Source organism: Lepidochelys kempii, chromosome 3 (genome assembly GCF_965140265.1).
Source record: "Lepidochelys kempii isolate rLepKem1 chromosome 3, rLepKem1.hap2, whole genome shotgun sequence".
NCBI lineage: Eukaryota > Metazoa > Chordata > Testudines > Cheloniidae > Lepidochelys > Lepidochelys kempii.
The window spans coordinates 114,908,400-114,933,674 of NC_133258.1; the positions used below are offsets into that span (position 1 = coordinate 114,908,400).

The window sequence follows — 25,275 nt, forward strand, 5'->3', positions numbered from 1 at the left end:
TTGGCTTTGTAACTTTAATAATGTTCTTTTAAAATAGGATTTTTGTGTATAGTTTCCTATATTAAAAAAAAACAGACATTCCATCATGTAGCATCATACCGACATCCATATGGTTCATCGGCAGGGTTGGAACATTAAATTCACTGCATAGACCTCTGGCACTTGAGCTAATGGAATAACTCATGGCAGTAGTAGTTTATCCTCTATGCAGGCCAGCACCAGATGGGAATGAGACACACACTTTGCCAGTGGGTTTCACAAAGATTTGCTGATAGCAGAGGAATGGTGAGACTCAGGAATCTAGGTTTCCATTCTAGGCTGTGGAGGGGAGAGTGATCTAGTGGGCACACACTTTTGTGCCCATTTTCCCCAAGCTTGATGCTTTCATCCTGTCTCCTCCAAACAGTCCCTGTCCCAGTCTGGTCTCTTCCCTACTCCTCTATGCTTCCTGGGCCACTTCCTGGGCCCCCCACTCTGCCCACCGCATTCAGGGGACAGGAAGAAGAGGCTCCTTTATCTCAGTTCCAGTGCTAAGCTCTAGTCCACAGCAGCCCTGGTCTGGAATAGCTGGGAGTAGCCATCACAGGGGAAAGTCCAGCTTCGTTCATGTAGCTGTGGGCTCGAGCATGCTCATTCAGTCTGTAGAGAGGGTGCATGTGCAATCCAGTCACACTGGAAGCTGAGAGAGGCTCAAGCATGATCAGGGAGGATGGAATCATCAGAGATTTTAGTTGCTAAAGTCTAAGAAGCCTCTACTGAGCACGTGTGAACTGTGATTTTTTTTTCAAAGGCTTATAACTTGGCCAAATTTGGGTGGATTTTCAAAGGAATAGCACAAGGCACATCCCCAATACAAAGGCCACTCCCCTGCCAAATTTCTCTAAAGCATAGGGATGCTAGAGCTGTTAAAATAGGAATTTTCTTACCATGGGCAAAATGACATGTTTCTTCCCCCCAATTTGTTCTCAGAAATAGCTGAACTTTTTTGCTGAGGTTTTCCATTTAAACAAAAATCAGCCCAAGGCAGATACCCTTCATGGAAAATTTCAGCCCAAATGGTTAAAATTTGGCCAAGTTATAAGCAACTGAAAACTGAGTCTTATAATAATAAGTGGCTCGTCCAGCTCCCCTATAATGTAATTAAATGAGTTTTGCATTTGCGTAAATTATAGTGCTCTTGAAAGAACAGGTCTTATAGAATGAATTAAGTGGTGAGGATATAATATGTGACAAAATAGGAATATTCCATTTGTATAATTACTGATGAATGAACAACAGCTATTAATTGAATTATCAGGTTTGTTAGTGGTGACCCATGAACAATTGTGTTTAACACACTTTGCATAAATGTTTTGTGAATATGCACATTACACTTACAGATGAACATCCAAAAGTGGTGAGCTGCAATCTATAGACTAAATTCTAGCTAGTCCTACTCAAGTATACAGGTGGGAAAAGGGCACATGGAGCCTCTTCTCCTTTGCTATTGACACTGTACAGTACCCTGGCAGAATGTTTTCACTAGAATTCCATGAACACTACAAAGGAACTGGATAGTGTGCTCAGCAGAAAATTGGGGAGGTGGCCACGGCCCTGCCTTCCCTGTACACCAGCTGGCATCCAGCTGCAGGCACAGTGGGAAGGGTATACTTATTTTTGATGAAACTGTAAGGTGTGCCACTCCACCTTAGCCTCTCTGCTTTCTTCTTCTGTACAGTGGCAGAAAGTCGCAAGGAATCTCTGCTTGGCTTCTGGAGCTTTGATCCTTCCTCCAGTGCTCCTTTCAGGAGGAAAGCCAGAGTGCAGTCCTATAATGTTACAACTGTTATTTACCCGTGTGAGAGTCCCTAACAATAATCTCATGCTTTTGTTGATACTTTTAAAGCAGTGATTAAAGTAGATCAAAATTTGAGGGGGAGCTCACCCATGCTGGTGGTTTTGTGTTGTCATGGATGTTGACAACATGACGGAATGACATTGAATCACCTAGTGATGGGACATGGCAAAGGAAAGACAACAGGGAAAAGGAAATAAATGAATTGGAAAGGAGTCTGTTGTTCCTGCCAAAGTCCATTGTCATCCAAAGAAAGCTGGGGTGTGTGGCCTACAAAAGTGCATTGTGTAGAGAACATCCTTTGTGTTCCAAACACCTTTAGCTTTTACCCTTTGCTCACTCCTACATGCTACTGGAGAGTGCCAGAAGGGGAGAGGGCACTAACAGGATTATGTTTCCCCTTGATTTCGCACAGAAGCGGGGAGCCACTGCCACGGTCTTCCTTTGTCCATGTAGGGGAGAACTGAGAGTAGCAGGCTGTCTTTCTTTCCTTCTCTGTCCCCTGGTCCTCAGTCAGGCACCAGATCCTTCTAATCTTCGCACTTTAAAACCTCCCAGCTGAGGAATCTTTATTTCTTCAGCCACTGAAGAGGCAGGAGGAAGGGGCGCTCTCTCACTTCAGGAGAGGGAGAGGAAGCAGAAATCTCCCACTGTTGTAGCCAGGAAGAGGGGAATTTTGCTTTCACACACTCCCCCTTACTTTTAATCCCTAGCTACTAGCATATTCTTAGGGACAGCAAGTCTCCATTCACTTGTTTGTGCCAGGCTGGTCAAGTGGTTATCCATATGTTATCCAACCTGGGGCTTTTCCCTGTAAAATGACCTCTTTTCCTTCCTACTCGTTCTTAGAACTCATTGTTTCCTGTTAGTGACATCAAACTGCTGCTTTGGGAATGGCTGGGATTTTACAATGACAGAGTTCACAATAGATTATGATTTCTCCATACAAAGAAGAAACTGGCGAAGGGACTGAGGGGTATGGGGAAAGTCTGCTTCTCACACAAACAACTTCAGAAAAAGCACTATGAAGAGAGGAACTAGAAACACATTGTTGAAAGGTAACTTGATTTACATTTAACTCTTTTACTGATCCCACATTTGAATTAATGCAAAAGTTAATTTTAAATATAGAAATAAAATAAGACAAATTTCCCCCTCCGTCTTGGCAAAGTGTAGAAAAAGTGATCTTAATCCTAGGTGAAGTAACACCTTTCCCCCCAGGAACTAAAATGACAGTACCAGAACTGCTTGCAATGCCTGTCTGGCTGTGGGTCTTAGCATTGGCACGGGTGATACAGGTTTTTACATAATTGGAAGCCCATTGCCCAGCACATCTGAACACACAAATGATGTCTGTTTGTCCTGCATTAATTGGATCTCTGATGTCATGTTTGGGAGTAATGTCTTCAAATAGTTAACCATTCCAAATACTTAGTATAACTACGATGTTCCGAGGGATAGGATTTCTTAGATGTCTTTGATTTGAACTGAGTTGCATTTTATCTTCTGGGGCTCAATTGCATTTTGGCCCATATGTCCAAAATTCTGAGCTTCCCTCATGGGGATAAATCATACTGCAACAGTGCCTGGGGGCTCATGATTCCAGGGGAATCTGCAGAGTCTCAGGAGTAAGATACAGACTCTAAGCAATGGGGTCACCCTGCAGAGAACCAGCAGACTTGAGGAAAAGTGCCTCTTTTACTGTAGGAAGCTCCATTTGCTACCATGAAATGGCAGAAGTGGCTAATAACTTGTTATAGGCATCTCACCAACCCATTTTATTAAGTCAGTTAATTCTCACTTGTCAGGGAGCAGGTACGTCTGTGTGACCATTCCCTCTCCTATCCCCAGCTCCCTCAGAAACTCCTAAATCAGCAGGCAGCCATCTGTCCAGGAAGGTAGCAGATGATGGCAGCTTCTTTTGCCAATCACTACTTTAGCGTGAGGCAGAGACTCCGTGTTGAGGAGCGGGACCAAAGTACAAAGGACTTCGGGAAGGAAGTGAGGAGAAGGGCAAAGTCACCAGGGACTTTGTGGTGAGAAAGAGGACTGGAAGGCAGAACCACCAGGAAGTGGGAAGGGGGTGGCATGGTTTGGGTGGTCACTTTGGATGACACTCAGATACCATGGCAATGAACATAATATAAATACCAATAATAAGTAAACCAAAAGGAAAAGAATGTGAGAAGGGTGTATTCAAAGTTGGGTGCTCAATTTGAATTTGTGCTTGAGGGCCCATACAACTACTGTTATGCCCCTGATTTCACTTTTTTTTTTTTAACTTGGCACTTGCCCTCCTTTAGTTTTAATCACAGTGTTCAGCATTGTTTTCAAACATGAAGTATGTACCTTCTCCGTCTTTCTGGGTGCAAGAATGGTCATTGTGACCATGGGTCACTTTGGGCTACCTATGTCACCTGTAGCTGTGGAAATGGGTTACTATAGCAGGACTGTGTTTAGCTGGGCTTTCGAAGCTCAACTATTTGAGGTGGGATTTGTTTTACTGTTTGGGAAACTGCTGTGGCCCATTTCATTGGATTTAAAAGTGTGGTGTTTTTGTTAAAATCCTTGCTCCTGGTAACATTCACCTGGAAGTAACCAGCAGACTTTTAAGATTTTTACATTAACTTTTCTTCATGCTTCTTGAAGGAGGGTTCCCTCCAGAAAAGGGCTCAGGACTTGACTGAAGGTGGGAGTAGTGAATTGAAGGGCCTGTGGTTGGGGCAGTACAACTGGGGCTATGACTGTCCCCGAGGGTATGTCTATACTGCAGTTAGACACCCATGGCTGGCCCAGGGCTTGCAGGGCTCAGGCTGTTTAATTGTGGTGTAAACATTTGGACCAGGGCTCGGGTTTCAGCCTGAGCCCAAATGTCTGCACCACAATTAATCAGCCCCTTGGCCTGAGCCGCACGAGTCCCAGGCAACTGACCCAGGCCAGTCACACGTTTTTATCTGCAGTGTAGACATACCCTAAGAGTCTCACACACAGAGAAGCTGGAGGGAAGGGTCTTCCTATGTTTCATCTAGGGTCAATCCCTAGGATAGGTGGGTTTATTGGCATCGGCAAGAGAATGTCTCAGTAAAGTCCATTTTAACTGACACTGGAGAGAATGGGGAGAATGTTTCCTAGGTGATGCCCCTCTGGTGTGGGATCTCTGAATTTCCTACCAGTTAAACAACGGTCATACTTTAAGTTTTTCGCTGTTGTCCTTGTGCTTGCTTTTTTTTTAAATTTCTGTACTTCTGTGTGTTTTCACCAATAGATTACTCCTCTCTTTCAAGCTCTTCCAACCTATTTCTCACTAATCCACACTGTCCCCCTTGGCATAGACAGCCATTATTACTAATGAGCATGTTGGAGCTCATACATTATTTCTAGATGATTCAATTAAAGAGGCAATTCCAAATGAAGTTTTCTGAAAACAGACTCTTCCAAATGGGGTTATAAATGTGATTTTGACACTGTCATTGTGCAGAGGTAGCTAAAACCCAGTGAAGAGAAAACAAAAGCTCCAGCTAATTTAGGAGCAAAATTAATCTAATGTAGGAAGCATAAATCTTTCTCGTTTCACTGCCTCATTCAACAGCTTAAGGTCTGCTCAAATTTTTATTCTCCCATTCTTTTTTGCTTCTAGGGTTATTGGCATACACTCATTGGTTCACTAATTTCCTGTTTGAAGTTTATATTTTTTATTCTGATTAATGATTGCTTTCTCTTTTGGAAGCATTTGAAGAGGACACACAATGTGGTGTATCAAATCTATCGGAAGTAGATCCATCTATAGGAAGAAGATCTTTCATTTTAGTTTAAACTAGCTGAACCTTAAGACCAGTGTTCTTGGACCTCTAGGTTTACTTCCTCTACTGGGTACAGGAGGCCCATTTTACAGACTGCATTTTAAACAGTAGATTGTTGTTTGTTACTAGAAAGTAAAAATTAATAGCCCAAACGTAATTTCCCTTTTGGGATGTATACATTGGCTATCACAGGCTCCAGCAATGTCTGCCGTGCTATATACTGAAATGGTTTCTGGGATACTGTAATGGTATCTTCATCTACATTGATCTTAAAATCCGCTCTTCTGACATATAGTTGTACTGCTACTTGCCATATATTACTGTTCTCTTCACACGTAATCAGTCCTAAAATCAATGCTCCAAATTCCTACTCTGTGCCTCTGACCACTATTTACGTCACCATATTAGTGCATCACCTCAATGTGTTCCAGTTAGTTGCATTTTCTGTGTCTTTTGTTTCATGCTGAGCAATAATCTTTTGATTGTGTTTGTGTTTACAGTGAGTGCATGTGTCAAGGTTCCTCCCCCACTCTGAACTCTAGGGTACAGATGTGGGGACCTGCATGAAAAACCTCCTAAGCTTATCTTTACCAGCTTAGGTCAAAACTTCCCCAAGGTACAAAATATTACCCCCGTTATCCTTGGAATGGCCGCTACCACCACCAAACTAATACTGGTTACTGGGGAAGAGCTGTTTGGACGCGTCCTTCCCCCCAAAATACTTCCCAAAACCTTGCACCCCACTTCCTGGACAAGGTTTGGTAAAAAGCCTCACCAATTTGTCTAGGTGACTACAGACCCAGACCCTTGGATCTTAAGAACCATGAACAATCCTCCCAACACTTGCACCCCCCCTTCCCTGGGAAATGTTGGATAAAAAGCCTCACCAATTTGCATAGGTGAGCACAAACCCAAACCCTTGGATCTGAGAACAATGAAAAAGCATTCAGTGTTTTACAAGAAGACTTTTAATAAAAAATAGAAGTAAATAGAAATAAAGAAATCCCCCCTGTAAAATCAGGATGGTATATATCTTACAGGGTAATTAGATTCAAAAACATAGAGAACCCCTCTAGGCAAAACCTTAAGTTACAAAAAAGATACACAGACAGAAATAGTTATTCTATTCAGCACAATTCTTTTCTCAGCCATTTAAAGAAATCATAATCTAACACATACCTAGCTAGATTACTTACTAAAAGTTCTAAGACTCCATTCCTGTTCTGTCCCTGGCAAGCGCAGCATACAGACAGACTACCGACAGACCAGACCCTTTGTTTCTCTCCCTCCTCCCAGCTTTTGAAAGTATCTTGTCTCCTCATTGGTCATTTTGGTCAGGTGCCAGCGAGGTTACCTTTAGCTTCTTAACCCTTTACAGGTGAGAGGAGCTTTCCCCTGGCCAGGAGGGATTTCAAAGGGGTTTACCCTTCCCTTTATATTTATGACAGCATGTTACATCTGTTCCTATGCCAGATCCTTCCTTTCTGCTCCTTTCTTGAGTGTATTCCATTTCTTTTCTTACTCTTGTGTAAACTGAATTGGCCAATAAACAAAGTCACCTGCTTTTTTTAGTAGTTTCCTGATCTGCATTTTGATTTTTAGGTCCTGACAAAGCTCCCATTTAAGTCAGCAGCAAAACTATGATGGAGTTCAATGAGATCAAGATCAATCCCTTAATGAGGTTAGAGTGACAGGCTCATTTGCATTTTTTCAGAGTCATCTGTAATGTTAGTGATGTTCTTCGTCATAAAATCCTGATTAAAAATGGATGCCAGAGGGATTCGTCTTTTGTCTGCTGAACGTTGTTATGCTTGGCTAGTTAATGCAAGCTTCTAATAATTTATTATAATAATAATAATTAACACTTCTATATTGTCTTCCATCTAAAGAGCTCTATACACTTTGTAAATATGAATGAATTAAGCTTTACAACAAACAGGTGAGACGGGTATTCTTATCTCCACTTCACACAAGTGGAAATTGAATCAAAGGGTATGTGTAGACTAGATATTTTGGTCCTGTTGTAAGTCTACTTAACTGATTAACTCGAGTTGTGGTCCCATTGTAACTTGAGGTAATTGATTGCCAATTGTACATCGTACATTGGACCATTACCATTGTACATCGTAACGTAAACACTGCACTGATGTGTTCCATGACACAAAGTTTTGTGGAGAGCGTAGATCAGTATTTACAAAGGTGTTCTAGTTAATTGGCAAATTTAGGTTACAACCAGGCCACAGGCTCTAGTCTACACATACCCAAAGAAGCTGAAAGACTTGCTCAAGGTGACTCAGCAAGTTTGTGGTAGATAGAGTTAGGAGTAAAGTCCAGCTTTTCAGACTCCCAGCTGTGTGTATTAATAACTGAGCCAAGCTTCCTCCCTAACAAATGCCTCCATGGATTTCCTGGTGCCCTACTTCTCTTCAGATTTCTTTATTCCAATAACCCAATTACAGTAAAAGCTTTTTTATCTGGCATGTTGGAGGAATGCGGGGTGCTGGTAAGTGAAAAATTCCGGTTAACTAAGAGGAAGGGAGTTTGGGTGCAGGAGGGGGCTCAGAGCAGCGGGTTGGGGCATGGGAGGGATTTCGGGGTGCTGGATCTGGGGGGTGCTCACCTTGGGCAGCTCCCAAAAGGCAGCAACCTGTCCCTGCTGTTCCTAGGTGGAGGTGTGGTTAGGTGGCTCTGTGCGTTGGCCCTATCCCGAGTACTGGGTCCGCAACTCCCACTGGCCGGGAACCATGGGCAATAGGAGCTGCAGGGGCAGCGCCTGTGGGTGGAGGCAGCGAGCAGAGCCACCTAGCCACGCCTCCGCCTAGGAGCAGTAGGGACAGGTCGCTGCTTGCAAGGAGCTGCCTGAGGTAAGCACCGCCCAGATCTGGCACCTCAAAACCCCTCCTGCACCCCTGCCCCAAGCCCCCTCCCACACCCAAACTCCCTCCCAGAGCCCACGCCCTGCATCCCCTCCTGTGCCCCAGCCCCACACCCCCTCCTGCACTACGAACCCCTCATGGACTTTCCTCCGCCTAGGAGCAGCAGGAACATGTTGCCGCTTTCGGGGAGCCATGTGGAGCCAGGTAGGGAGTCTGCCAGCCCCGCACCAACCGGACTATAAACCGGGCTTTCTATTAAGATTAGACATGCTGGTTTAGAGAGCTTTCCGGTTGGTACAGAGCCGAATAACACAGCTTTTACTGTATTTACTGGCCTCCTCATATGTAAAAAAGACTTAAAGAAGCACTTGGGCTCTTTCATAGTCTCATATGGGAGAGTTAATTTCTATTTTCCTCATCCAGACTGGCAGAAATGTGAAACCTAGTAACATGCTGCTTCAATTCAGGCAACAGTAATAGATGACTGAGCTCTCAAGGGTAGAGCTAAGCAAATAGTGGGAAAATATATCTGTGAACATATTTACAAATGTCATTCAAAATTAAATTTGTACCCATTTTTCATTTTGCTTTACTGTGACCACCTGAAACCCTATTTTTTTATGTGTACAAATTTTGGGGGAGCAGTGATTTTTATTCATATGAAATTGGTTATTTGTGCACAAATAAATATATTTGTGCCGTCAGTGCTTACTAGGCTATCCATTTAGAAACAATGGGTGGGATCCACAAAGTTACTTAAGTGCCTAAATCCCACTCATAGGCACCTAAGTCTCGAGTTTAGGTGTTTAAGTCCCAGTTTTAGGCTCCATTGTGATCCACAAAACTCCTGGGGAACATTGTAAGTGTTCAAACTCACTCAGCACCTATGTTTTCAGGGTAAAAGTTACCTCGGTGCCTATGTTTCTGCCTCTGGGCATGTACACTACTGATTCCTTCTAGGCATCTGGCCACCTATCTCCTTAAGCCTCAGAGTGATTCACAAACTGTGGGAAGACAGGCATTTGGGTACATAGGTGGCATGTGGGGCTCAGTCCAATAGGTGTGCTTGAAAACTTCCTATCAGATCAGGTCCCATGTAAAATCTGACTGGAGGAGGAGATGGTTGTGGTGGGGCCCACCTTATAACTCAGTGGTTAGAGCACTTGCCTGCAATGGGGAAGACTCAGACAAGCAGCAAGACTAGGGCTCTGTTGGCAGAAGAAAGTTTCCAGGCAGTTTGTCACAGTAAGTGGATGGCTTAAAGTAATATGCTGTGGTTGTTGAATTTGAGCTGCCCCCATGCACTGTGAGTTTGAGCCCTAACTCTTGGTAGATTTCCAAGAATGTGTATTGTGTACATTGCTTGTGATTTGCCTACATTGGGCAGGGGGTCCTTTTGGAAGATTTGCCCTGACACCAAAATTTTTCTTTTAAAAGTGAGATTTTAAAGTGCTCCAAAATCCTTATGCAGACTCTGATTTTGTTATTAAGGATATTAGCAGTAATTAAATAAAGGGAAAATTAAAGACTTCAGTCAGCAGTTAGGGTAATGTAATCATGACTCATACTCTTAACCCTTTCTTGAGCAATGGAACTGAGAGTGACTAAATGAAAGCAGAGTTAAGGTTGCCAAACGGTGGCTCATGACATCAAGTTCAGCTGAACTTAAACCTCTGAAAACAAGGAACGGAAGAGTTAAAGTAATACACACTTAAACCTCTGAAAACAAGGAATGGAAGAGTTAAAGTAATACACACTTAAACCTCTGAAAACCAAGAGATAGAGAGTTAGGGAACATGCCATGCTCACAACATAACCTTAACTCTGCCCTCTTTGAGTGATGCTCTAACACACTGAGGACACATATACTAATACTCTTCTCTTGCAACAGAACACTTAGAGTACAGAGCATATGAGCACTGTAGGACCAAGTCTAACATCTTCTCTTTGCTAAGACAAAACTTGGGTTTAGGTACAGTGTAGGGAACAGGAGCTACCAATACCTAGCCTACACTCAAACACTGAACCTGCTCCACACAAACCACCTCCCGCTTGCTAAATATTACAACCCTTTCACGCTTGCTCAGAGGATTCCTCCTAAGACATTGCCCTCTCTTACCTATCACTAAACTCCAGAAACCAATCTCCAAGACAAGAAGGCTACCTTGCACCACTATTGATGCAACCTACAGAACTCAGTGCTGAAATGAGCCCGACTTGAATCTTCATGGTACTCATACATGTCTCTTCATATCACAGTGACAGCTTGTCCAATCTGCTCCAACTAATTCCTCCACCACCTTAACACAGTGAATGCAGCTGGAATACATGCAGATAAATGCTGGAATTCAAATCTGGAACACAACACAATATACACAACAGTGCCTTCCCCAGGTACTCATGTCTTCTTATTATGGCGTGAACCTTATTGAACCATCCTCAGTGGCTATTTCCAGCTTCAGTGGATAGTTACATTTATGATGTGGGGGTGGCATGTACCTTAACTCTGTATTTCCTGGTTTTCAGCGGTTTAAATTTGCATTCCCTTAACTTTTTATTTCCTGGTTTTAATTAATATTATTAGAGATACAGATCCACAAAGGTGAGCCTTATAATGCTATGTAATTTCCTGGTGAATGACATCTAAGGAGGGAGCATTGTGTAGTGGGTAGATGAAGGGACTAGAAGCCATGATACCTTGTTCTAGCTGTCCCCGCTCTGCTACCAATTTGTTTTAGGAGAACCTTGGACAAGCCATATAATTTCTTTGTGGCTGTATAGAGGGCATAAAAATGCTTGCCTATGTCACAGAGGTGTAGTGAGGCTTATTTAATATTTAGAAATAACTTTCAGAACATTTATGAAAGCTGATGTATAAATGTAAGTTAATATTATTATATTATTAACTTTATCAGATGGAAATTGGGTGGAGGAATTGCATAGCTAGAGGCTGTGTGTGGCTTTGGGAAATAGGAAGGCTGAAAACCTAGGAGGTGTGTTGGGCAAGTTACAAGGTTATTGAGAGCAATTCACAGATGAATATATTTATCTGTATTACTGTGTACTGCAGTACACTTTAGTGAGGGCAAGTATACTATCCACCAGTAGCCTCGTGGTTACCTGTTATTTTGCATAGGCATTGTAGCACTCACCTGTTAGCTGTGTCACGTCAGCCAAGCTTGCCTGATAGATAATTATATGTGCAAAGTCAGGGCTGGTTCTAGGGGTGGAGGAGCAGGGAAGTTGCTATGTAATTGTGCTCTTTTTTCTCCTTCCAGTCTGATTTGCTGGCTCCCCCCCCGCACTGGTGGTGCAGTGCTGAAAATGTTTTTCACCTGGCTAGCAAAATAGCTATGGCCACTTCTGTGTCATATGGCAGCTTTATTTTAGAACCAGTAGCTGAAAGCTGTTGCCGTGGCATGGATGTTGTAGTTGGGTCAAGGGAGTCATCATCTATATTCAATTAATTTTCACTTTATGTTCTCCTTCTTTTATCCTCTCTGTGGCCGGTGAGGGTAGCCTTCTTTCCTGGCATTGTGTGTGGTCAAAACTTTGAGGGGTACCACTGTATACCATGCTTTGGTATACGGTACCACTGTATACCAGAGCATGTGGGAACCATTTTCACTTGTGCCTAATCCTGTATGGCTTAGAATCAGATTATTCCAGTACTAGCGGTGGGCCTTCACACCAGGAAACACACTCACAAAACATGGTAAACCCGCTAACACAACACAAAGCTGCATGTGTTAGTGAACAGGCAATCATATGGAACGGCAGTAAAGCCAGATAGGTAAGTAGTATTTTGGGGGTCTTGTTTCCATGTGCTGTGTTGCAGTGAAAAATGTTGCTGTTTGAACGTGTTCCCCAAAGTTTGGTCATGGGACTTGCCCCTGACTGGAGGCACAAATACTTCTTTGTTATCCCACACAGCTGTTACTCTCACTTTCTCTGATCCACTGTCACATTCCAACCGCCACAGAAGCTGTGGACTACAACATTCCATCTGGTTCTTACAGGGCCCAGAGATGACTGAACCTTGTGTCATTCTGAACAAAAAGGGCTCTCCACCATGCTTGTAGCTGTTTCCGTCAGGTTACACTGAAAGACTTGCGTTGATGGTGAATGAGGGGTATGTGCTGCTGTGGGGGGGCTATGTGTGTTTCAGGTTGGTTGTGTTGTTGTGTGGATGGTTTTGAAAAACTGTGGCAGTTGGGTCAGGTAATCAGCCATCTGTGCATGCAAGCTATGAAACTGTTGCATGCAAATTAGCTGTAGAATAAGGGTGGTGATTGGTTGAGTTACTTCTGCTACCACACTGGTCTAGGGCACTTGGCATGGCATACTTGGTATGCCTTATGGTAGCTGTACACTGCACGGGTGTAAAGTCAAAATGGTTGAAAGGTTAAAAATTGGACTGTAACAGTCTACAAAATCCAGTGATGAGTCACTCTGGTGATATTCTGATCAAAAAGAGCCCTCAGCCAAGCTATACAGATACATTAGGCTTCAGAGTGACCTACCGAATGACAATCCTGGAATCTTATTATATAGATTCCCTTGTTTGTGGGCTTTGTGATGCACATTAATTTCAAAGCTAGTAGAGTAGTTTGTGTATCAGTTCCATTTTAAAAATAAATAGAAGTGGAAAATTTGGCAAGGAAATGGCTGTAAGGGAGGAGAGGTGCATTTCAGTGTTCTGTGAAATATAGCTTTTGGTTTGGATGAGTTAAAAGAGTTTGAAAATCATAATTTGTGCAAGAACATTTGTAAAAGATCATTAGTACTTTTTTCAACTGTCTTCCTTCAACAGCTTGAAAGAAAGTGCTTCACTGCATATGACTGCACAGCTAGTTTAGTATCTAAGTAAGAATACAGGAAATCCTGTATTCTTCACTTCACATTTAAGCATGACCTCAGTGAAGGAAGTAGGCACTCCAAGGTTCTTGGAAAGCTCTTACCCATTTCACATAAATTTTCCATGTTAAAAGGTGGAATCTGATGCCACTGGCAACTTTAAAAGGCCAGATTCTCAGCTGGTGTGGATCAGCCTAGCTCCATTGAAGTCATTTATACCAGTTAGGATCTGGTCCAAATGTGCAAGTCGCATGGCGTTTTCAATGTAGTGGCGACACACCTAGTTTCAATAGAACTAATAAAAGTTTTTTTTTTATTTTTAATATTTTCTTCAGAAAAAAATACAACAAAACCCCAGGAAATTAATTAAAAATAAAATAAAAAGCAGGTCAAAAGAAATCATTGAGGTCACAGAGAGGAGCACTCACAAGTGAAGAAATGCCAAACTTACATTGTTTGCACAAATGCTTACACAACCTTACCTTTGCTACCTTCTCTGACTGTGTTATGACACAAGCCTAATTCGTGGCTGTATGCAATATTTATTCCTCGTTCTCTGTTCCTGGAACTATCAAAGGATCAGTTCAGCCTCTGGTGAAAATTAGAGCAACCTCAGGTATCCTCTTATTTGCTCCCAGCTGCAGTGACCCTCAAAGAGCTGTTCTGGCAGCCAGGGATCACCAGAGTTTCTGCAATGACTTCTTTCCCCAACCATGCTGTTGATGTGCTCTACACTGGGGAATTCAAGGGTGGGTGATGTAGGGCTGGCTACACATGCCATTGGGAGATTTGCAAGGAGAATCTTCAGCTGGGTACATAAGCCAGCTTTAACTCTGCTTTGTGTCTGTGGAGCAGATTCCAAAGGGGCTACTCACATGAGTAAGTAACGCATGTGTATAAGCATAGGCAGAACCAGGGTTCTAAATTTCACATCATCTGGCCTAGTTGATTTGTGTATGATTAAATTTCCATGGATTTTTTTACCTACTCTTTATCAACAGCTAATTTGGTAGTCTTCCTCATTTCCTAATTATTCAAACTACTTTTTGTTTGTTAAAGATAGATTTTTAAAAGTTTCGTATCTCGGCCATTTTTGAATAATTAATTTTCTCATTTGTTATTAGGAGTATTTTATCTCTAATACTTTCCCCATTAAATATTTATTAAAACCCTCTTTGTTCCTTTAATTCTTTTGGCTAGCCTAACTTCATTGTGCTCTTTTTGCTGTCTTTTTTTCTCTCTGCCAGGTTTACTTTACCGTCTGTTTATGTTGGACTGCTTCTCCCCTTTTCTATTAACAGTATAGGGGTTTTCTTCAACCTCAGATCTTAGAGCAGTCTCTTTCCTTGTTACCTGTATTCTTCATTTTCAGAGGAATTGTAATCTCTTCTGACTTAATTATGGTATCCTCTTGGATTCCCCAGACTTGTTTTCCACTGATGGGTTTGAATACTTCCTTCTATCAGACTTTACTTTCTAGGGGGCTGATTCTGTAACCCTTATTAACTCAAGTAGTCTTTACTCACACAGTTACTTCCACTGGACAATTAGGACTACACTAATGAGTAAAGGTTTCATGATTGGGCTCTAGATTTAATAATTCCCCAAAATTTACTTTTCTGAAATGTATTCCCCTTGAAAACATTTTGCGGTCATATTATGCTGAATTGAAATATCATGTGGCGAATGGTTCCAAGCTTCTCTGTTGTTCTCACGTTGTCAACCCTTTTCTCTCTGTTGGTAAGAAGTGGATGCAGGATAGGTTCTCCTGTAGTTTGATTCAAGTGATAATTCTTTCATACAGTGCCAGTCAGCTGATAAGCCTCTAAAGTCCATACTGTTCAGTCACATTTATAAATTACTCCAAAACATTGACAGAGGCTTTGAAATGAAAAGTTAACACTGTTATTCTGTCTTTAACTCATGAAAAGAGGAGGCCATGGCTTGAGTTAAGGAAAGAATTGAGTATTGACCGCCAATTTAAATTTTACTGCATTTGTATAGGGATAGACCCTCTGCTGGAAAGCACAGAGACACATCATTTCATGCTGCTAGAGAGTATATTCTTAAAGATGGAGAAACGATTGTAGTAAATATTATTTTTTCTCTGGTTCTCTTTGTGACCATATGTCAGGGTTCCCTCCCCACTCTGAACTCTAGGGTACAGACATGGGGACCTGCATGAGAGACCCCCTAAGCTTATTTCTACCAGTTTAGGTTAGAAACTCCCCAAGGCACAAATTCTCCCTTCTACCTTGGATTAGGTAATGCTGCCACCAAGAAGTGATTTATACAAACTCAGGGAAAGGACCACTTGGAGTTCCTACTTCCCTCTAATATCCCCCCAAGTCCATGCACCCCCTTTCCTGGGGAGGCTTGAGGATCAATGAGATGAGCACAGACCAACCTTGGTTTTTTTTGAGACACTAAAAAAAGCCCAATTAGATTCTAAAAGAAACAGAACTTTATTATAAAGAAAAAAGGTAAAAGAAGCACCTCTGTAAAATTAGAATGGAAGATAATCTTACAGATTCAAAAACACAGAGGATTTCCCTCTGGGCCAAACTTTAAAGTTACAAAAAGAAAACCAGGAATACACCTTCCTCTCAGCACAGAAAAAATCACAAGCCAAAACAAATATAAGCTAACGCATTCCCTTGCTAGTACTTACTAATTCTAATGGAGTTGTTGGATTGCTTGCTTCTTTGATTTGTGTCCGGCAGGCACACACAACAGACAGACCAAAACCTTTCTTCCCTGTCCAGGTTTGAAAGTATCTTGTCCCCTTATTGGTCCTTTTGGTCAGGTGCCAGCCAGGTCACCTGAGCTTCTTAACCGTTTACAGTTAAAAGGATTTTGTGTCTCTGGCCAGGAGGGATTTTATAGTACTGTATACAGGAAGGTTGTTACCCTTCCCTTTATATTTATGACACCATACTATGCCAGCATGTTGTTTTTACTGTGATTTTACCATTTTCTCATAAGTGGCATCAGCAGAAAGAACTCATGACCTGCTATGAAAACCCAAGTCTCTATCACTTGAGCCAAACTTAAAGAAAAAGCTCCACTGGAGAAAGACATATCATTTTTGGGAGCCTGCAACATGATCAAAAGAAAGTTTGAAAATCCCTTATGTGAACACAAAAACTTCAAAACCCACACATGCACTGAAGAAGTACATGCATAACTGTCTGATACTGAATTGCTTCTACAGTTTCAGCAGGCTTTATTGCAAAGTATTTTGGTATTCCAGACAGTAGAATACATACTGCAAAGCACACAACAAAACGTGAGATGAGAGGTAACAATCAACATCTACAGCTGCTGTGGACTTAAAAGGATTCCTATTAACTGAGCATGGCAGATTGCTTCAGGATGTGGAAAAGTCTCAATTCTTGGGTATGAAGGAACTTTTTTAGCAGTGAGAACAGACTATTACCTTCACCTTCTTACATGCCCAGTGGTGGATAAAATTTACGAGTCATCCCAAGGAATTTTTAGAAGATAATAAAGCCAAATTGAAGACAAATTTGATTAAACAACTTTCAATTCCACTGAAAACCAGCCAGTATTCTGACCAACTATTTACATCTGCACTCATCTGTGAATTTTAGGTCTGTGAAGTAGCAAGCCTGACCTTTTTCACTTGGTGGCCAATTGCATACATTCTGAAGTCTTTCCCTTGCAGATAAGCTTATCCAAAACTACATGAGGGATAGAAGCAACGTTTTGTGAACATTTAGATATGAAAGTGTAACAAAATCTAACTGCATATGGACCCCCAATTTCAATCAGTTCAAATAACTGAACTAGTGTCATTTCTAATTGGAGTGACTCTCACGTTGAATGCCTCTTCATTTGCATTGGAAGCAATTGCCTTGTCATCATACTGACCTCCATCATAAAAGATCCGGTTGATTATGTGGCATGTGAGGGAGCTGGCTTGCCTGAGGAAATCTCAATTTTTGCTCACCTGGTGGAGCTACTACTTGTGATCTACAAGGGATTTGGTTCAAGTCATTTAAGCCACTGTGGCGTGCAGGGTATATACACAATTACATTCAGCAATTGCATTGGGGACTCTATATTAATCATAATTAGTTGGTTGTCTAACCCAGTGTCTGTCCACTGGTTAGCAAACCAAACAACATCTTTATTCCTGTTCTGAAAAAAGAACATGAAGTATTCAGTGTTCTGCTGATACCCAACTCTGTTCTCCATCTTGCCTAATTTACCTAGTATCTGGTTGAGACTGGAACATGGTATGAAATATCCACATCCTTTAACAATGTAGTTAAGATGACCTAAACGTGGCATAGACAGCATTAAATCAATGGAATATTTCTTCCAATCTACCACCTCGCAGGGAGGTGGATTAAGTATGCCTACAAGAGAACCCCAACTGGTACTGTAGGACGTGTCTACGCCGAAGCGCTCCAGCAGAGCAGCTGCAGCACTGCTCCTGAGCTGCTGTACGTTTCAAATGTAGACAAGACCAGATTGGTAAATTTAGGAAAGCAATGATCTGATACTATGGAGACATTACTGATCCCTTTGAGGATGTGCAACTATCATCTGTCACTTGAGATAATGAAAGAGTCATCTTAGATCCCCACCTGCTGTGAGATGATCAGATAGCAGATGTGATTAGACTTTCTTTTTTTCATCTGCTTCTGGCTTGAATGCCTTTAATCTTGAGGTGATACATTATTGCAGTGTGCTTCACATGGGGCCATGCTTTAAATCCTTTTGGAAACTGAAAATACCCTAAAAGTGAACTCATGTAGGTAATGTTGCAAGGCCCATCTTTTTTCTTGAGCTTTTGGGAAAGGGTGAAAGACTGAAAGGGTGAGGCGTTTTCAGGGTTTTTTTAAATATAAGCTGTGGGAAAACTGCTGGATTTATTATTTTTATTGTATGATTCGTTGTTTTAAATGTGTTAAAGAACCCACAGACTGGGTTGATACTTTTTTAATGTCTCGAAGTAGAAATAAATGAAGCATTACAGAGGCAGTGTTAGCTTAGTTTCTAAATCATTTTGTTGGCATAAGATGCCTTAACAATGTTTTATGTATGCCAGTTGTTTGCTAAATATATATATTTTTAAATTGCAGTATCTGTTAAAAGAAAAGCATGTTAGAGCAAATGGACATGTTTTGCCATCTTTGTGTAAAACGTAAGTGTCACCTAGAATGTCTTTAGGAAAGTAGATCTGTTCTGCTTCCCTTTATGGTCCTCGAGCACTGAGAGCTTCTGAAACACATTTCTTGTTGGCCAAAAGATGCAATAGTGTAGCCACTGATATTGGCATATAAGGGAAATAAAAAATAAATGAATGAGTTTATCCCCTCGTAATGAGCACTTGAAGTTAATGCAGTCATTCAGCTTTGCCTACAGTTCAGATGCTGCTGCTAGGGAATCTCTTATCTGAAGTATCGACATCTTTTGATTCAGCCTCATGTTAGTGAATGCTTACTTACAGTGAGTGGTACACAACAGGGCCCTACAACTTATTAAAAGATTCCACTGCAAATTATTATTCTTTTGCCCCATTTCTTTGACTACGCTAGCACCATACTGAAATCAGCAGTTGATTTCATGACAGGATCACTCCTTAAAATTTATGAGGCTGAATCAAAAGATGTCGATACTTCAGATAAGAGATTCCCTAGCAGCAGCATCTGAACTGTAGGCAAAGCTGAATGACTGCATTAACTTCAAGTGCTCATTACGAGGGGATATTACCACATCAAAACAATCCCAGATACATCAACCCCTACCCTGGAAGATCTGGGGTGTGATTCAGGAGGAACTATGGGCCATGCTCAATTTGGGGGTAGTCAAAGAGTCTCAGAGTGACTTGTGTAGCCCTATCATTCTCATCCCCAAACCCAGCTCAACACACTTTTGTATAGATTTTCAGAAAGTGAATGCAATTTCAAAATTCAATGCATATCCTATGGTGCAGGTATAAGAGTTACTAGAACATTTAGGATCTGCCAAATATATCAGCACCTTGGACCTTACAAAAATGTTATTGGTAGATCCTCCTGGCATCACAATCTTGGGAGAAAACAGTTGTCTTGTTGTATTTAGGACTCTTCCAGTTCTGTATGATACCCTTTGGCTTGCATAGGGCAACAGCAATGTTTCAGCAATTAATGGATCAAATTCTCAGGCCCATCGTCAGTATGCTGCTGCATATTTAAATTATTTAGTCATATATGGTGGAGATTGAGATACTTGCCTGTGTCAGATCTGAGCAGTCCTCCAATCTTTGGCTGAGGCTGGCCATATGGCCAGTTTGTCCAAGAGTAAGATTACTAATTGAGAAGACTTTGAATCTACCATGGGGGAAGCCAATTTAGACCGCTGGTTAACAAGGTACAGGCTTTATTGATGTGTTCCATACTTCACACAAAGAGGCAGATGAGATGTTCTTTAGCCTGGCTGGATGCGACTGGCAATTTTTATCTGGTTTTGCTACCATTTTGCAGCCCCTCTCAGAAATCTAATAAAGGATGGTAACCCGAAAGATCCACTAGACTGAGGCTTCTGGGGAAGCCTTTAAAATGGTTATGCAATAACCAGTCCTTTTTAATCCAAACTTTACAAAAACATTTATTCTGCAAACAGATGCGTCTGATGCCTGCCTGGGTCGGGTCTTTCTCAGAGAGTGAACGATGAGGAATATCTTGTCCTATAGCTAAGTCAAAAGAGTTTTCCAAGAGTGAGAGAGCCTACTCTGTAATTGAAAAAGAAGTTCTCATGGTCAAATGGGCTATGGACGTTCTCAGATGATATTTGTTGGGTAATCCTTTTTTTCTCATTTCTGATCATGCTCCACTGGAGTGGCTGGAATAGGATGAAGGAAATGAATTCCTGCATTTTATATTGGTATTTATCTCTCCAGCCCTATAGCTTTCAATTTCAGCTTTGCACAGGAAAGGTACGCAGCAACCCAGACTTCTTGTGAGAAGTGGGTGAGTCTGGCTCAGACATTGAGCGCCCCCCCCCAGTGAAAAGGGGGTTAAAAAACTGTTGTGGTCACCATCAGCCCCAACATACCACACCTGAGCAGCCTGTCAGGCCTGGGGATGGGCCTTTATGAGAGGAGCTCTGCACAGTTGGGCTGGCAGTCTGAAGCAAAAAGAACTAGAATTCCCAGACTAGGGCACTGTGCTGAACCATGGCTTCAGAGCACTGCAGCCCACTCCCTCTGAGATAAGAAGACAGCCTTGTTTATTTCTTTTGTTGAAATCCCCAGGACTAAGTCATAGCCTCTGATTGTGTAGGAGGATGGGAGCTGAGACTTCCTGTGGACTCTGAAAGACTGCTTCCTTCCTTTGCATGAGGGAGGGATCTAGCTCCTTGTGAGCCATGAAAATATTTTTCTTTTCTTGGATTGTTTCAGACCCCGGCCATCCTCTAGAAGGAGGTGGACTAATTAAGAAGTACAGAGCTATACCTCATACCCTAGGACTGGGCCACAGGACTGCTGTCACCCCAGGAACAATGAACAGGGTAATTGAGGTGCCCACTTTCACCCCAAGGGAACAACCTCAAGATACAGTATTCAACGTATGGATATGCACATAATCTGCCAGTGCCATTACGGATTAAAATATATTGAAGATTGAGAACCAACTGATATTGTAAATCACCCAAAATTGTGCCCGCAAGACATTTCAGGTTTCAGACCAAACCTGGGCTCCCCCATCTTACTTGAATATGCCACAAATATATTGCTATATTAAAAAACAAAACAAAATAGTACTGAAAGATTAGGCAAGGATCAGATAGAGCAAAGCTAACCAAAACCTCTCCCTGCAACTGTCTAATTGGCATTCCAAAACCAATAAAATTGATTTAAAGGACAAATCTGAGAAATCCACCTGCCCTAAAGTAATTAATTCCAAGATATTATATTCCAGAACCATAAACATGACCCTGTTGGGTAGGCCAACAGTATCAAATTCTATGGGGAAAAAATTACCCAAGTCTGTTTCTATGGCTTTTGCTCATGTGAGTGGTTTAACTGACAGCAAGAGTAATGACTATAGAATATACAGTAATTCCTGCACCAATTGAAAACACTTTATAACTGTATATTATGTGTTAGGGCCATACCGAAGTAAAAGGGAACTTTTAATAGTTGTTTATATTCCAAGACATGAGCTACAATGTGTGAGATTTTATAATGTGGGTGTTTGCCCAAGTGCGATGTTGTGCAACAGATAGAGTGCTGTGCAGCACTCTATCCACTATTTGGAATAACAAACTGTTTTGCAATGATGGCTGATGAAAATATGAAAATCATTCAGTAATGAACAGCTATTCAAGTGATTCTTCAGCATGGGTATAGGTTTTGGAGTCTTTGAGTACACACTAGAGATTTTTAAACTTCTTTAAATACACAAACTCTGAGATTATGATGCTAGAACCAAAGGACAGTCACTCTTGCTGCCTCAGCTTCAGTAACTGCTGGGCATAGGCTTACACTGGTGGATGGTAGAGTATAGTAATGTTCCAAAATACGTAAATGATAAAAAATAATCCTATGCTTTGAATCATGAAGATTATTACCCTGAATGATTCCTCCTCTGGCTCTTATTAATGTGAGGCATTTTTGAAAACAGCCCTCAATTTCACTGCAGAAGTTGTAAGTGAAAGAATGGCACCGGAGGTTGTAAATATTATCAACAGTACATGCCAATGCCCCTAGCAATAGGAAACTTGTTGCTCAAGCAGTTTTGATGAACTTCAACAGTTTACATTGCAAAATAGCCATTGCACTACATTATTGACGATAGCTGTCTACTTCAGAAAGAACTCCATCTTGTTGCAGAAAACAATGAACATGGTAGAAAAACAAATAAAGAAATGGGAATGCTGAAATAATAAATAACTTTGACCTTTTTTTTTGGCATCCAGTAATGTTCCTTTGATCTTCTCTGACTTGAACAAGCAAACATCTGCCAAGAAAGAACAACTGTTACTGCATCACTGAGGTCCTATTTGTTCCGCTTGAGAGATGACAATGCATTTTTATCTTTCTACAGCAGCATAGAGGCAACCTAGAGAACTTTAAGTAACCATCCAGCAATGCCAGGTTATTGCTAGCCTGCGTGGTGGCTTGATGATTGGATGATATGTTGCTGACTGTTGAAGCATTCTATGGGTGATGGTGATGGTGACAGTCCTTCATGACAATTTATGGTGCTTGGAAAGCACTTGAAGATAGAGGGTTTTGTGTATGTGTGTACTCTTATTTTTTGGGCAAGAGCTGAGTCTTACCATACCCGTAACGTATGTAGTGAGACTTCATAGTTGTAGCCTTTCTGGTGTGTCAGGGTGAGAACCTCGACTTCCTTCAACAATTACAATTTACTAATGCTAATCCTAAACCCCTTGTATTTTCTATTGCCAATTGTATGATAGCTTGACACAAGGATTTTTTTTACAGGGGTAAAGTAGTCTTTACTTTTATTAAATGAACACAGCCCCATGATGAAAGTGTGAGATCCTGCCACATTATCAGGTCTGTCTGTATGTGTGACGTAGTAATGAAATGTTTTCTATGTTTTCTTTAACAATATTGTTTTTATTTGTTGGTCTTATAACGCCTGGACGGTTACATTCGGTAGGTACCTGTTGTTGTATATATGTACAGTACTTAGCACAGGGGGGGCCCTGTTCCTGATTAGGGACTGTAGGTGCTACTCTAGAGAAAATAATAATTGTAACGGAAAATTTTCTGGCAGGACCTGTTTTGTACCAGCCCTGGTGGGCATAACTGTAGATTCATTGAATCAGTTTTAAGATTGGACAGCTTCCCTAAAGTAAGGAGTAGATCTTGTGTCTGAGGTATAGAGTTTTGGAGAGTGCTTAGCAAAAAGTGAAATATTCTTCCATGGCTGCCAATTTTGACTGCTGCAATAGTTGAAGATCAGAGAGTGAGGGAGAGAGTTCAGGCCTGACTGGGTGACCAGATCGCAAGAGTGAAATATCAGGACACATTGGGTGAGCGGCGGGGTGGGGGTGGGGGAAGAGACAGACACAGGTGCACAGCCCCGACCGGAGCCAGAGGAACACTGGTCTGCCTGGCCCTGTGCTACCAGCGTGCCCCTTCCTGTTGGGGGTGGGCCCATGCTGCGCCACACAGCTCCCCTGCCCAGCGCCCCCTGGATCCACTATGCCTAGAGCCCCCCTACAACCCTTCCACCACAAATGCACAGTGCTGTGCACACACCCCCCAGTGCCCCCTGCCCACAGCCCGACCACAGCTGACCAGCACCCCCCACAGAACCCCCCACTCGCTAGTTTCCCAATACACACAGATTTCCCCTCCCTCCCTTCCTCCCAGTGCCCTTCCCCACAGCCCCACCACCACAACTACTCAATGCCCCACACAGTCCCCCACTGCCCAGTGCCCTGATACACACAGATCTCCCCCACTTCCCAGCACCCCCCAACAGGCCCCCACTGTGTAGCACCCCAAAACACACAAACCTCCCCCATTGCCCAGCGCCCTCCACACCCTCACAGCCCAGCACCCCCACACACCTCCCAGACACTTACCATCACACCCTGCCCCCATCCCTGGCCGCACTCACCAGCCCTGCTGGCATGTCTCTGGCTCCTAGGGTGAGAGCTGCGAGGGGAGTCTCCAGACTCTCCACGTGCTGCGCCTGCCACAAGCGCGAGCTCCATGGCTCCCATTGGCTGGAAAAAGCAGCAATGGGAGCTGCCAGAGCCGTGGAGTGGGGCTTGCAGGCGCCAGCAGCACGCAGAGCCCCCCCACCCTAAGAGCCAGAGGGACCTGCCGGGGGCAAGGTGGGGAGTCCCGGCAGTGCTTACTTGGGGCAGCTCCCGTCCCGGGAAGCATCCAGCAGGCAGGTCCCTCTGGCTCCTAGTGTCGCGGGTCGGGTCAGGTGGGAGGGGCGGAGGGCTCTCTGCCCGCTCCCGGCGCCTGCAAGTCCCGCCCCTGCAGCACGCGGCGGGCGCTGGGAGCTGCCCCTGGAAGCGGTGAGCAGCAGCGCCGCGGCTGCAGTCTGGATGGTCCCAATATTGGGACAAAAGGTTTCCCGACTGATGTAAGGTTGGGACGCGGGACAAGTCTCCTAAAATCAGGACTGTCCCTATAAAATCAGGACGTCTGGTCACTCTAGGCCCTGATCCAGCAGAGCACTTAAACACATATTTAACTGTAAGCTCACAGCTAGTCCCATTAAGTCAGTGACCCATGTGTAGTAAAGCACAGCCTTATTTAGTTTCTCTTGCAGGTTCTGATTGTACATTATGTTAGTCAATACTGTCACTGTTAAATTTTGGAGAAAATATATTGTAGTATTCGAAAATTTCTTATAAAGTTTTATGTTTGTATCCATGAGGGCCTGCAGCACTTTACTGGTTTGGAGCTGTCTAATAGCTTCTTGGATTGCATTTAAACTGATGTCGTTCTTTTAAATTTGTGGCATGTTTTTTGTTAATTTGTGGAGTTTTATCTTCTGCAGGAATTTTTTGATGTCAGTATGACTTCTTCAGGAGTGCACATCTGTGTAGAGGAATTCAGGAATATTTTATTAATTGGAGATAGCACTTTATAAATAATGCACTATACTTGACTTATGTTATAATAGCTTTTTGATGTTGGAATTTATATAAATTGGCCAGCATTTTGCCAGATTTTGTCCCAAATTTTAATAATTTCTGTTTCTTATAAATGTCTATTATTTTTTTTCAGATAAGGGAATCCCCCGTTCCTTTTTAGAATGAGTTACCTGTTACAAGTGGTTAGAGTCAATATTTTAAATGACAGGTTTCAGAGTAGCAGCCGTGTTAGTCTGTATTCGCAAAAAGAAAAGGAGTACTTGTGGTACCTTAGAGACTAACCAATTTATTTGAG

The 25,275-nt window shown here is 42.4% G+C and overlaps 1 protein-coding gene and 1 long non-coding RNA gene across 12 annotated transcripts in view; one reads left to right on the top strand and one right to left on the bottom strand.

Moving 5' to 3' along the window:
• The window catches only part of LOC140909127 (uncharacterized), a 35,322-nt gene extending 11,260 nt beyond the window's left edge, over window positions 1–24,062 (bottom strand). Inside the window, exon 1 of one of the 3 annotated variants that reach the window (XR_012158091.1) lies at window positions 23,984–24,062. This is a non-coding gene — a long non-coding RNA (uncharacterized lncRNA). Of the gene's footprint in view, window positions 1–22,282; window positions 22,345–23,948 lie in introns of those variants that run through there. The other 2 variants (XR_012158090.1, XR_012158092.1) reach the window with 2 other exon arrangements.
• Window positions 1–25,275, top strand: part of ESR1 (estrogen receptor 1) — a 258,838-nt gene that overhangs the window by 33,907 nt on the left and 199,656 nt on the right. For 2 of the 9 annotated variants that reach the window (XM_073337670.1, XM_073337675.1), the window contains exons 1-2: window positions 8,050–8,137; window positions 8,668–8,714. The exons of 3 other annotated variants lie outside the window; for them this stretch is intronic. In XM_073337670.1, coding sequence (XP_073193771.1) covers window positions 8,681–8,714 — 34 coding nt within the window. In that variant the 5' untranslated portion in view covers window positions 8,050–8,137; window positions 8,668–8,680. Of the gene's footprint in view, window positions 1–8,037; window positions 8,138–8,667; window positions 8,715–20,832; window positions 20,892–25,275 lie in introns of those variants that run through there. 4 more of the 9 variants (XM_073337676.1, XM_073337673.1, XM_073337680.1 and 1 more) reach the window with 4 other exon arrangements.